The sequence below is a fragment of the Poromitra crassiceps genome (genome assembly GCF_964638095.1).
Source record: "Poromitra crassiceps genome assembly, chromosome: 11".
Classification (NCBI taxonomy): Eukaryota; Metazoa; Chordata; class Actinopteri; order Beryciformes; family Melamphaidae; genus Poromitra; species Poromitra crassiceps.
In genome coordinates, this window is record NC_139643.1 from 42,054,107 (window position 1) to 42,069,056 (window position 14,950).

Here is a 14,950-nt window from a genome sequence, read left to right on the forward strand (position 1 = left end):
ACATAGCCCTCTTCTTCCATCACGGCTGTTATCTTGTGAATGCATGTGTAAGGCCTACGTTGATAGATGGCCACCACCTGCCATGCTTCAGTCAGGATTCCCTCGTCAATGGCCAAGTCCTGCGAATCCACAGAAAGGCGCCGCGAATCTGGATCTCTGCCACTCCACTCAGTGGCACAAATCCAAAGTGCTCCTGTCAATGCAATCACATGCAACCGCTTAGAAACCCTGCGCAACCAACCAGACGACCATTCAACCAAGCAGACATGCAGCCAACCTTCCAACCACCATGCATGTGTTGATCACAGTCACACACACACACACACACACACACACACATGCAATGAGATCATGTTCAGGCACACTCACACACACATCACACGCGTTCATGCACACACACGCACAAATTGGATTTCATATACCAACCGTGCATTTTTATCTTAATGTACTCTTACAAATGTCACGCACATGCATACATGTTAGAGATCATAGCGTGTGCATTCACATCAGCACACATAGGTTGTCATGCATAGTGCGTTCTTACAGATACTTATCCAGCCCAACACCATGCTTCAGTTTCTTCATTAATCAAATTTGTATATATATATATATATATTTAGAACACGGCTCTCTTGAATACTCGATTCTGATTGGTCAATCAACAATATTCACCGGTCATTATTTCTCGACAACCCGACCGCTGCTCTGCCACACCTGGATTAATCAGTTGGTAAGAGCATTTTGTCTGCAGACACTACTAATTAGGCCAACCAGTTGCAGCTGTGGTGTCTTGTGTGCCAATTACGAATGAAACCGCTTTGTCGTTGAAAACGCTATTAAAAAATCTATTTGAATAATTATTTTTGTCAGATTATTGAATGATTTAGTTGTAGGCCGTGTTCTAAGCGGGATAATGTATATTGAGGCGGTGATTACTGGGAAATAATGACCTTCAGGTGAACGATTAAGCCCTCCGCTGCGCGTCGGGCTCAATCCACCTGTCGGTCATTATTTCCCCCGTAATCACCGCCTCAATATACATTATCCCTTACATATATATATATATATATATATATATATATACATATATATATATATATATCCTTTGTCGTCTAAAGGCATTTGTTACATGTCTGACCTAAAAGTGGTTGCCTCCCGTAGCAGCTTAAAGGAGAACTTCACAGACAAACAATGCTGATTTATTCTGTACATGATCTCACATTGTAAACAGTTTTGCAGGCATTCAATTAGTTGACGGTTATTGCGAGTTGATTTGAGTTAAGATGTTGGACCAGTGATGTCATTTGTGCATGAATGCATAATATGTGTCAGATCATGTGCGAAAGAAATCAGCATTGTTTTTTCAGCGACGTTCTCCTTTAACCCATTGATACCTGATGCAGCATTTGTGTGTGTATCCCTTTAAGACGGTCTTAAAGGGATACACACACAAATGAGGGATATACACGCAAATGCTGCATCAGGTATCAATGGGTTAAGGTCACTGGCATAATATTCAACCATATGATTTGCTTTTACAAGCACCAAAGCAGAATGCAGAGCAGAGTAGTTTTCTTATTGGAGGTGAGTGAGCCACTTCCTCTTTCATGTAAAAGTTCAGTGCGGAGGTGAGAAGCATGTCTCCCAACCTTGACTACATTAAACACACTGCTTCTGCTTTTATTACACGCTGTACCACACACAATCTTTTATCTGTTTCCCACTCACTGATTTCATACACATAAATACACACCGCATACACACAAACACGAAAACACTCTCTCACACACACACACTTACAGTAAACACACACACACGCGCATGTACATACACACTCCAAACCCTTCCCCAGTCTCTATCTTCAGAAGGTAAAGTGTCTTTTGTCGCTGCTTTTCAAAAGAAACCTTCCTTTGATGATCGTCTAAAAAAAAAAAAACGAGAGACCTTAAAACTGTCTCCTTGGAAATACAAAGTAACACAGTCAACAATGCTGCTGCTGAGAGACTCTATGTGTGAAGTGTAAATCAAAAAGGTGTCTGAACTGAATTGAATGTATCTTCCATCAATATCTGCAAATGTGACTAGAGAAGCTGTATTTCTTATTAGATTCACTCTCGCGCTTCCTCTCCTTCTTAACGTGCTTGTCTCCTTCTTCCTCTTCCTTTCCTTTTTTCTCTCCATCATCCCTCCTTACCTTCTCTCTTCTCCTCCTCCTCCCTCCATATCTCTCCCTCCCCTCCATATCTCTCCCTCGCCTCCATATCTCTCCCTCGCCTCTCCCTTCTGTCCTCTCCTCCCCCAGAGGGTCTGACGCTGTGCGACAACGGCTCTGGCGGCCCCTTCGCGCCCTCCAGCTACAGCTCGTCGGGGGGCTACTGGAGCTGGTCGGCCCCCAGTGACCAGTCCAACCCGTCCACGCCGTCCCCCCCGCTGTCCGCAGACAGCTTCAAGCCCTTCCGCGTGCCCAGCCTGGGCGGCGTGGGGCCCGGGCCCACCGGCTGCGAGGACCCCAGCCTGGACGAGCAGGACGGCAGCAGCCTGCTGTTCGACGAGCCCATCCCTCGCAAGCGCAAGGTGAACACTTACTGAGAGAGGCACCTTCTGCTGCTGTACACTGTGAAACGTTTTTTTCTCCTCTAAACTTGGGGTGAATTAGTAGCTAGACATGTTTCCAAAAATGAAAAAGATAAGTGAGATAAGTGAGATAAGTGAGTGATAAGTGTCGTTGAGACCGTATCAGCAGCTCTCAATTTGAAATTTTGAATTAAGCAAACCTGATTGGTCCACACATAGGTTTACCGGCTTATTTAACTGGGTCCCTCCTCTTACTCTGTAAGCAGAATCTGATGAAGGTCGTTGGAACCGAAACGGAGACGGTGTGCGGGAGTTCTCTTTTCTTTGAATTAGGCAAACCCCAAATAGTTCAGCTATTTGAAACCCTTTTCAAATATATCTCACTCATACCACTCGTAAATGTGAAAATCAAGGTTTTATGTCGGTGGAACACGATCTGGAGATCGTGTCCTCAGGATCATTTTAGGGGGTTGCAAGTTGATCTATGAGATAGAAATCTGATTTCTTACAGAAACATTTTTGTGTCTTATTTGTTCTCAGTTTATCCGCCTTTTCCTTGTGAAATACTGAGCAGTAATATGCCTCTCGGCCGCCTCTGATATTCAAAGGAAACAACGTGAAAAGGGAAAGTGGTTCTTTGGTTGAGCTGTGTGCAGGCTGTGACAGCGGGTCACGAGGGAGGCATCACTTTTAAGGGGCGCGTACCAAAAAGGTGGAGAAGCACCGGTTAACGTTAGCGACATGCACAGCAACACCGCCAGTGTTTTCCTCTAGCTGTCATTAAAGCTGTTTGAAGAGAGTGCCGGCAGTCCTCCTGATAAGACGCAGGTCTGTCAACAGGAGGAGGTCAGGAACTTGTCTTTGAGATGCTGTCAGATACACAGCAGCTACGTGATTTTAGCCAATGGGCTTATACAGTATATACAGTATATACAGTATATACACTCCAACTGGGCAGAGGGGGAAATTGGACGGGGTTGGGAAGGAACGCACAGAGCCCTTTGCACCTGTGATGGTTTGGTCTGTGGTACCCAGAGGCTGCAGCGCAACACACACACACACACACACACACACACACACACACACACACACACACTATTTGGCCACATCTCATTTCTATACACCCACTGACAGCTTGTCACTCTAATTATATTCCCCAGATATATATTGCTTTTATCTCTCTCTCTCCTTCTCTCTCTCTCTCCCTCTCTCATCTCTCTCCCATATGTGTTTGTTTGCTTTCAATGTCACTCCTCCCTCCCTTCTTTTACTCTCTCCTCACTCCCTTTCTTTGCTCTCATTCATTTTGTGTGTGTGTGTGCATGCATGCGTGTGTGTGTGTGTGCCTGTGCGTGTGTGTGTGTGTCCCCCTTCCCAAGACATTTGACCTTCATAATGACTTCTCAGCCTGCTCAGTGGCTCAGCATTGGGCGGGTAATGATTTTAATACCTGCTACGGCAAACACACACACACAACGCTCCTGCTGGCCTCATGTCTCTCCTCTGCCAATCAATAAAGACTCTCGGGCGATCAGCCTCGCCACCAGCACAGCAATGGATTAAGCGGGGACTTATCACAAAGAAGGCCATAGAGAAATAGAACGAGAGAGAGAGAGAGAGAGAGAGAGAGACGGATAGAGGGATAGAAGAGAGAAAGGGGGGAGGGCGAGAGAGAGAACGAGGTTATGGATGAAGAATAAAGCGGGAACGAGGATGGAGAGAACTGGGAAGAGGAAAATAGGAGAGATAGAGGGAGAGAGAATGGAGGATATGGATGGAGAAGAAAGGAGTCTCCTCCTGAGCTTCGGAAGACTAACGTAGCTCACTTTCACACGCACACACACACACACACACGCACACACGCACGCGCACACACACACACACACGCACACACACACACACACACACACACACTGCCAAGGTTTCACATGAAATTATCCGCATGCTTGTCTTGTGCTCTGCTTTAGACAATACCGTCCGGAGCTCCCTGTTTAATTAACCCTGAAATGTTTCTTAAACAGGAAAAACACACACACACACACACACACACACACACACACACACACACACACACACACACACACACACACACACACACACACACACACACACACACACACACACACAGAGATACACACACACACACACACACACACACACACACACACACACACACACACACACACACAGATACACACACACCACACAAATCAGGCTTTTGTTAGCCAAAGACAAAACAATGCACAGGGGACAGATGATTGTTGTGTCTGAAAAGAGGAGCTAAAAAAAAACCTGACATCTCCTCAAAATGAAACGAGCCTCAACAATAGTTTGATAGACGGGCTTCTAACAACATTTAGCAGAGCGGGAGGACGAACGCTCGGAGGGGAAGACAATGCGTCGTCTCTCCTGGAGGCCAATAGTGTAATTACAGCGGGCTGATATAAGCTAGAGGAGCAGCGCCGGCTCACACACACTGTCAAGTCTCCCTCAGCTCCTCACGACACACGGCGGGGTGGTGGAGGATCATCAGCCAGGCGTCTGCTGGAGTCTTCTCACAAAGGCTGTTTACAGGATGAGGACGCCTGTTCCTCAGTCTGCTCTCATTCTAAAGCATCCAACACACAATGATAGCTGCTATCAAAGGAAACGCGTTAATTCATAGTAATTAAAGAATTCATAGCAAACTAACTAAAGACCTTCATTTACAAAATAACATTTTGTATAAAGGAATCTTTTTTGTGTGCAGTCTCTCTCTTTTTTTTTTTACAAAACCATATTTTTGTTTTTTGTTTTTTAAGAATCTGAGCCATGAATTGAGGTCTGGGGATCTCCTGCGCTCCAGGATCAGTTGTAATAATCACGTCAGGATGGCAGGAGGTGAAATTGCCCGAGAGGCATGAAGATAAAACATGATCTTACCTGCCCAGTCATCAGGGACAACCTTTTCAAGTACCTTTTGAACACTTCATACACCATGAACTGAAATATATTGGTACTTTTGTAATACTAGAAATCTCGTGCGCTACGCGCGCTCGATTCCTGGGATCGCCCGCTGTGCGGGCTCGCCCACAGCTCGGCTGCTGCGTGCCCTCGCCTGCTCTATTGGCATACAATAGGAATAATTGCACATCTGTTCAACTTTGCATCACTGATGACATCACTCACTGATGACATCACACAATTGATCAAGTGACCATCACTGATCACATCATGGTTTGGGAGTCAATATGGCAGCGTCAACAATCATTGTAACTTAAGTCATGGATACGAAATCATCATGACTAACAACAACAAACATCTTCACAACACACTTCCTTCTGCAGCTTGATGTGAACATGACTGTAGCTTGTGTGTGAACACTGTGTGTGTTCTGACTGTAGCTTGTGTGTGAACACTGTGTGTGTTCTGACTGTAGCTTGTGTCCACTGTGTGTTCTGTAGAACTCCATGAAGGTGATGTTCAAGTGCCTGTGGAAGAACTGTGGCAAGGTGCTGAGTACCGCCGCTGGCATCCAGAGACACATTCGCACCGTGCACCTGGGGTAAGACACACACACACACACACACACACACACACACACACATAAACACGCACACACACACACACACACACACACACACACACACACACAGTGGCCGTCCGCACCTTCCAACCTCTCATTGGAGATTGTCAAAACAGGGGATTAAAGCCTGACGGATTATCGCCACGGTAACACTTCCTGCTCTGGGCGCGGGGGTGACAGGCCAGGGGGAAAATGAGCATGGCGGTGAACAAAGCTATCGTCCGCATCGCCCATTCATACTGACATTCAATTAAACCCGGAGACCGCTCTCGCCGCTCCGCCCGCGCGCTCCAGATGGCGCTTTCTCACGGGTGTTGGTCGGAGGAATGACGTTAATGCGGAAAAGGGGGCCAGGGGTCATCTGTGATCGGATTGGCACATTTTGCATCACACTTCACGTGCACACACACACATGACACTTCACGTGCACACACACACATCACACTTCACGTGCACACACACGTAGCGTAATGAGTGTGCACATAACGATGTACGCGAACGCTTTGCTCTCCGACGTTCTTCAACATGCTAGCTAGATACAAAGGGAACACAAAGGGGCATTTCCATCAAAGCAGTAGAATGTCCACACAAACGACTAGTAATGGCTATTGTTATGTTTATATGCGCCGCATGCCAGAGCCATAACTGTCACAATGTAGATGTATTGAGCTCATAAAAGTCAGATATGCAATCTATGGTTTAATTGGATGCTCCCTCTCTAGGCAACCAGAATCGGATTGGATTTTAACCCTGTTTATTGTTGATCTTCCTTCTTCTCTTCCTGTGTGTTGATTTCTTTTATCAATTTAATTTATTTGTCTTTCCTGCTTTCCTCCTCCCTCCTTCCTCTTCTCTCTCCATCACCCTCTCCCTCCTCCTCCCCCTCCTCCTCCCCCTCCCCGTCCCTCCCCCTCCCTCCACAGGCGTAACTGTGACTCGGACTGCAGCGACGGCGAGGAGGACTTCTACTACACGGAGATCAAGCTGAACACAGACTCGGTGGCCGAGGGACTGAGCAGCCTGTCCCCCGTGTCCCCCTCTGTCCTCTCCCCCCCGCCACCACCTCCCCCGCCGCCCCCTCCCTCGCTGATCCAGCTGGCCGACAGGGCGCCGCCGCAGCCCAACGGCACCAAGGAGGCCCACCCCCACACCACCCCGCTCAGCCGCTCCGCGCCCAGCGCCCTCTACCTCATCCACACCGACCACGCCTACCAGGTGAGGCAGACGAGGAAGGGTGCACGCACTACACTTGGGCAATTTCCAAAATGTCCATATCCAAAGTGATACGCGATATTATCGTGTAGATTTAAAATACATGCTACAGCATGCGCTGGGACTGCGTCATCAGTGATGTTAGCTGGGGTCGTAAGGTGTTTCGCGTCTCTCAACATCATACACCCTCGCCCAGTAGACCCAGCCGAGGCCGATTAAGACCCCGACCCGCGTCCCAGAAGCAGCCGCTCACGGATCAGCCTTCCTACTCTGTCTGCAACGTTGCCTGCGGAAGGGGTTGATCACGCCCAATCCGCTGCAATAGAGTTAGTGCTACACCACAGTATTGTAAGGCCCTTCGGTGCATGGAGGGTCTAGGCCCTGTGTGGGTGACTCCAGGCCGGGCTCCTCCTATGTCTGTATATTATTGTATTTTATGTTTAAGGTACATACATTACATATGATTAGTAGTATGAATAAAGGACTGAGAAGTTGACCGCTCCCTTTGCAGCAACACATACAACACTCTTAACAGTACCAATAATGTACAGGAAGCAGTGAAATGAGGGTCGGCAGCAGGGCAGATTGTGCAAAAAAGTTTCAAAAATTAAAAGAAAAAAAGGCGATATTTGATATTGTGGAAAGAATTGCATACTGTATGGCGGCAAATATCGCGATATTCGATATTACCGAAAACCGGGCCAAACCTAGCACACACACACACACACACACACACACACACACACACACACACACACACACACACACACACACACACACACACACAATAGATGGAGACAAGATTACGATCAATGTGCAACACACACATTCACACTCAACTTCACCATATAAGATCAATGCACAAGATCAATGTTCTCTCCTGGTCACACACCACAGCACACTCCTCAGGCACACACACACACACACACACACACACACACACACACACACACACTCTCTCTCTCTCTCTCTCTCTCTCTCTCTCTTGTTGTGGGTCCTCAGTCTGCTGATTATGTGTCACGATGTTGCGGCTGTGCCAACAGTTGGACAATTCATTCTGGATAGAATAACAAAATGCATCTGTTATAACAAAAGATGTATGTTTAAAATGATCCAAAGATCATAAAATGTCATCATACCTACCTGACTCTTCAGTCACATCAGTCCCTGAGTTTGATATTGATGTGAGGGTTACTTGGGCATAGCTACATCTTCTACCAGCAAGATCATTAATGAGGAAGACTTTTGTTCCAAAATGAGCGACAAAAGAATAGACAATTAATTTGCCCATCCCTTGAGACTATGGTACAACCATCTCCTCCTACGAGGAAGTGTCAGAGGTTGTTTTGTGAAGCTTACAGCCTGGTTAGTAGCAGCAGAGTAACTGTCCCCTGTCCTGTCCTGTCCTGTCCTGTCCTCAGGCCACGGCTCCAGTGTCCATCCCGTGCAGCAGCAACTCAGCCGGCTCTGCCTCCACCAGCTTCACCCCCACCAACAGCTCCAGCTTCAGCATCTCCTGGCAGTCACCACCCGTCACTTTCACCGGCAACGCGGTGAGGAACACGCGCACGCACACACACACACACACACACACACAAACGCGCACACGCACACGCACACACACACACACGCACACGCACACACACACACACACGCACACGCACACGCACACACACACACACACACACACACGCACACACACAACCATCCATTTATTTTCAGCTTCAACCGTTTCCCCTCACACATGGATCCGTTTGTGTTGCAATGATTGTCATTCTGTCCGACCCACTCAGGTGTCTCCCAGTAAGAGCCTGGGCTTTGGAGAGCAGCGTTCCCAGACCATAGCCGTCCTCTCCTCCCCTCCCAGAGCCACCAGCGCCCTCAGGTACGGGACCCCTCACTGCAGCTTACCACTTCCCACAACGGGAACACAAATCAAACCTCCGTGAGAGATGGTCTGGATGTTTTTGGAGTTTGGCAGTTGGCTCATTAAAACATTAAGATCCGCAAGCTTTTCCCAGTTTCTTTTTGGCAGAAAGAATCTCACAGTTTTAACCATCGCATTAAATATGAATTGGAGCTGTTTGAATGTGGGGGGAAGCATTGTGAAAGAGATGAATGTTTAAATAATGTTGCAGTGGTTCTCAGAAAATGTATTTAAAAATAAATCATGATTAGCCAGTCAGATTCGGGGGGAGGGGGGCGGGAGTTGTACTTCTGCAACATGTCAGCCATGTTTTCCATCATTCATGACGGTGTGTTCTGCTCCCGTCCAGTCGGAAGGTGCGCGGCGAGGGGAAGAAGTGCCGCAAGGTGTACGGGATGGAGAACCGCGACATGTGGTGCACCGCCTGCCGCTGGAAAAAGGCCTGCCAGAGATTCACCGACTGACCGACGCCAACGCCAACGCCCACAGGCACTGCCGCCTTTCGCCAGGGAAAGGGGGGAGGGGCATCGTTTTGCATGCGTCCATTTTCCTTCAGCTCAAAATCGCAACTGTCCGTCGCGCTCTGGCTCCGCCCCCCCCCCCCCCCCCTCCCTCCTCCTCAGCTCCACCGTACCACTCCAGCTGTAGTAGGAACCAAAGGCTGGTGGGGTCACCTTTGCATCGCCGTCCACGTTTCCCAGCGCTGCTTCGCCATTCCCTCCATTCCCAATGTTGGGAAACCCCAGTGCAGCTAAACAGTGCAAACGGAAAAAAAGAAGAGAAAAAAAAGTTCTAAGAATTTTTGCCGTTTTCTATGTTGGGTTCAGTGTTGCATCTTTCTATGTTTTGTAAAGCTCTGGTTTTTAAATGGAAAGTCCAGTCAAAGAAGGGGACCAGAAAAAGAGGTCAAAAACTTTTTTTCTTTTGTCAAAAAAACAAAACAAAAAAACAAATATTCACTTTTTTTATCCAGAAAGGAGACTGGCCTCTTTGCTGCCGTTTTTGAAGATCGTGGTGAAAAAGCGTGTAGTTGTTGTCCTTCCTTCAACTTGTTCATCTCTCTTTTGTCTGGACCTTCTGAGGTGACCTGTTCCTCACTCCTTGTGCCCGCATGGGGATGTGTAGAGGAGAGACCCACACAGCTGAACCATCAATGCAAAAATGGTTAAGTTCACAGTCAGGGAACGCAGATGGACCTTGCCAGCAATGTATCAGATAAAACCACATTCTCGTGAACACACACACACACACACACACACACACACACATAACACACACACACACGGACGGACGGACACACACGGACGGACACATCGACTCTTTACCACAGAAGACAGTAACTGTTTTCTATCTCACTTCTTTTTTTTATCCAATTTATTCTTTGTTTTCTTTGTTTTATCAGGGATGTGATTCTAAAGAAAGCAAAAACCAGCAGCTAAAACTATGGTTATATACAGCACTATATCTCAATAGCTTCTCTTAACTCAAATCCTACAAGACAACTTCGCAAACCAACCAAAAACGTTTTTCCCCCTTTTTTCTTTAAGGTGCCATGTTCACTGTTGTTGATGTACTTGTGCTCATTTGGGCCGTTAAATCCAGACTGTTTACCTGCCACCTGCTAAAGAAAGACCAACATCACAACGCTGGAAGCATGCGGCTTGGCGAGGCCGTCAAACCATCGGCGTCCTTCACCACATACAGAGAGACACATTGCCCTCCTCCTCCTCCACCACCGAACTTGACGCCTCCCCACAAGGGAGCAAAACTAACTTTGTGTTTACCTACGCCACATCAGCGTGTCCTATTGGTCAGCTGACCAAAGGGGGAGGGCTCAAAACCAAAAGTGAGGCACTTGCACTGTATGTGTGTAACTGAGCACTTGGTACACTTGGTACCTTCTGGAGAGTTGAAAATCTGTTTTTATCTTCCTCCATGGCCTCTCCATTTCCAGCCTAACAGGTTTTTAAAGGAAGTAACGGAAAGAAACGTCAACATTTGACCAGCCGTGACTTGGCCACTCCCCCTTTCGTACCTGCTCAAATGCTCAGAGCATTTGAGTAGCGTGGGAAAATTTGGAAACACTTGATTCGTTCACTCCTTTGTCGTTTAACGTGCACGGCACACTTGGTTCACTTGGCAAGACGGAAGCAAAGCTGTGGCTTGGACTTTCATGAGAGGCCTTGTGATTGGCCAATAGCCTTGTTATTGACAAGGTAAAGGGTGTGATCAGTAAAAATTAATGCGCAGCTAGCTGGTTTGTTATTTGAATAACATACTGGCCATCTGATTGGCTCAAAGGGTCTACTGGTGCTCGCTTCACCTGGGGCTGCGTTCGACTGTTACAATGTGCATAAATTGATCGAAATGCCCTGTGTTAAAAACACGTTGCTACCAACAGGCACACTGTCATTTCCCTTCTGTTTATGAATTTTCTCTTTGCATTTCACAGTATGTTGCATTTCCTTGAATGCCCCCTAAATTCTCTCTGGGCATTTTTCTGTCACATTTAGAGGATCGTTTGACACAAGAAAATACACCAAACCAACACCAGCTAATAAACTCACAAGCTAGCCCACTCAATATATACTCCCACGCCAGAGAATCGTAGCTCTTATTTTTGCTCAACTGTTTCTATTTTGTCCATTTATCAGTATGTTAATGTAGATTACGTAGTTGGTATATTTTCTCTAAGCTCCGTGCTCACCGCCGACACCTCGGTCAAATCTCAACTCTCGATCCGCCACCTTATGAACAAGAGAGGTTCAAGTATGATGTGATCAGATGTGGGGGAAATAATGTCTCATTCAAACATTCAGGCTACTATTGTTTTGAATATAGGAATAGCCTTTAAGTCACTCTTTAAAAAAAAAATCATTGTGCTTCATTACTTTGGTGACGTCTCCGCAAGAAATATTTCGATCTCAAAATGATTTGCCATTGTATTATGTGAACGTATTGTTGTTTGAGAAAAGACAAATCTATATATACTTAAAGAAATACATGTTTGAATTCAAAGTTAAAGCAAACAAGACACACTGATTTGGCTGTTTTCGTTTTGTTTTTATATATATATATATATATATATAAATATATATACTGTTTATGCCTTGTTTTGTTTTCATGTTCTGCCGAAGGAAAATGTGTGGCTATTGTAACTGCAGGGGGGGGAGACGGGGGGGGGGGGCATAATTTCTGATGCAAGGCAAGCTTGTTATGCTCCTTTCAGTCGGTGTTGACCCGCGCGCTCCCGCCCGGAGGCTCCTTCACTTGTCGCGCCGCGCCCCGCTGCGAGGCGTAGCGCTGCTTAGTGGCCAAACGCCACACTTGATTAAAACCTTGATCTTATTTCCACTTCTCTTCTCACTGCGCCACACAGTCCCACCCGCAATTAGTTTGATTGACAGCTCTGCGTGTTTGCGCCCTCGACGCACACGTGCATATGGCTTTGTGTGTGAATGTGAAGGTGCCCCAGGGCGAGGATGCGGGCCGCTACTGAACCCCTTCCCCCACCACCACCACCACCCACGCTCTCCTCTCCCCCCCCAGCAGTTACAAACCTACATGAAATGGCCTGCGGGGGCTTACTTGTGGGGTTTGTGTGGGGCCGTCTGCCGCGAGACTCCTGTCAAAACCAATACTTTGAGATTGAAGGGCGTCTGAGTCGGCCCACTCAGTTGGATGTGTTCCCTGCCCTCCCCATTATGTCGCCCCTTCCCCTTCATTGTGGTGCTCCATGTTTGTGCTTCGGGGGCCGTCCATTGGTGCGCGGAGACTCCGGGGCGGCCAATCGGAAATCTGTCCGGGTTCGGTCCAGGAACAACTCGCTATAGTTCAGATCGTCCCACGGTGCTGACGAGACTGGGTATCATAGTGTCAGCATCTCTATGGCAGCTAATTTCAAGTGAAGTCGTCCCTAGAAGCTGTTTCTAGGTCGGTGTTTTGATTTGCAGCTCAAATGGCTAATATTAAGATTTGGGATAAATAAGCTAATCTCAGAGCCTCGTTTAGGGTTCATCCAAATGACCTCAACACAAAAGAGACTTGCTGCCCCTATCTCTCATACCTATCCATCTCCGCACAGATCTGCAAGGCAGCAAAGAACTAGAGGAATTGTTTCTGGACTGTGGCCTGGCTGCTTCGACGAGAACATCGTTTACTACCAAGATGGCCTCAGCGTGAAGGTGCTTCTAGGGTCACTCCGCCCAGATCTGTTTTACATACTGTACGCACTTATAAAGGGCCGCTCACGCACGCGACAGGGGGGGGAAGTGATGGTGCTATCTACCCGTGCTGGCTATTTCTCCCATGTGTCCTATGAGCGCATATCCAGTCTACTCCCATTTTGTACACACTGTTATGCTGTAGAACATGAAAATAAAAACACCCTGCCTCCAAGTCTACCAAGTGTCCAGACACGACTCACCCCTCACCTCTGTTGTCTCCCCTGCTTCCTCATCGGCTCCATTGTTTTGGTGATTAGTGCTGATTACTGCCTGTTGATACTGTTGTTACTCATTTGGTTTGGCCCCTTTGCTGCGGTACTGTTGCTGTGGTAAAAGTGGGGGCTTTTGCTATTTAAATGATTTCTTTGAGCCCCCTGTACCACAGCAAAGTGGACAAACCAAATGAGTAATAACAACTGTGGCGTTAACCCATATGTACGCAAACACAACTAATTCTCTGATCCTCTCGGGGGCAGCCCGGTAGGTAAGAGCACAAACCAATGGATTTGCAAATTTTGTAGAAGATGAGCCAGGTACTTTTTACACTCAACAAACTATTCTACACAGTATGGAAAATGCACACAGTGACGGTGACAAGTCATCCATTGTTGTATTTAGCGAAATAAGAACTTGGAATTTAAACCAATATCAGAGCATCTAGACTAGAGTGTTGAAGGTGTTGAACATGAAATCCTTTACTAATATATAGTATAACAGATGAAGACGTGATGCTATATTGTATAATTAATATATAGTATAACAGATGAAAACATGCTATATTGTATAATTCAAGTTCTTTTGGGCAAAACTGGCACAGCAGGATAAGGATCATGATGACACCCGCTTGACATCTCACTCCCAAATTCACGTCCAGATGATGCCAAGTTGTGCCATATGTGAGCAACCTCCTGGCCTCATCCAACTTACCGATAATGAGGTCACAAGTGAGCGTGCCGCGCCGCCACCGGAGGCAGCGAGCGGCTCCGCACACCAGCTCCAAACGGCTCGCCGTCATTGTGAACAAGTGTTCGGCACAGCACAGTTAAAACTGGCATCAAAGAACCTCAATAGGCAGGCGGTCTTGTTGCCCTGGTGAGAGTGATATGAATACTTATGAGGATTTTTTTTTTTTTTTTTTTTCAAATGGAGCGACAGTGGCTGGTCTTGCTTTTGTTCTCTGGTGTGTTTACCCCCCTACTGCGGCCTATTAAAGAGCTGAGCGTTCAGCCGTGATTTATAAGCGGAATAAAGCAAGATGGCATTATTCTACTTACGGAAGGCGTAAAAATCCGCTCTGGTGAGTTATGAGGGGCCCTCAGTGTATTATGTCCTCGCACACAAATACACCCGCCATTGTCCTGCTTAGCTACTGGGCAGTGATGGCTTTAACGGCGGTTCATGTGTTGACAATTTTATACGCGTCCCTGGTTTATATATACCTGATCT

At 47.0% G+C, this 14,950-nt stretch overlaps 1 protein-coding gene across 1 annotated transcript in view; it reads left to right on the forward strand.

Annotated features, from left to right (window-relative positions):
* The window catches only part of znf704 (zinc finger protein 704), a 71,568-nt gene extending 59,186 nt beyond the window's left edge, over nucleotides 1–12,382 (forward strand). Inside the window, exons 4-9 of the mRNA XM_083646282.1 lie at nucleotides 2,303–2,574; nucleotides 6,018–6,118; nucleotides 7,063–7,354; nucleotides 8,773–8,904; nucleotides 9,145–9,236; nucleotides 9,628–12,382. Of these exons, the coding sequence (XP_083502408.1) occupies nucleotides 2,303–2,574; nucleotides 6,018–6,118; nucleotides 7,063–7,354; nucleotides 8,773–8,904; nucleotides 9,145–9,236; nucleotides 9,628–9,742 (1,004 nt within the window). The 3' untranslated portion in view covers nucleotides 9,743–12,382. The remainder of the gene's footprint in view (nucleotides 1–2,302; nucleotides 2,575–6,017; nucleotides 6,119–7,062; nucleotides 7,355–8,772; nucleotides 8,905–9,144; nucleotides 9,237–9,627) is intronic.
* Nucleotides 12,383–14,950: the final 2,568 nt, after the last annotated feature.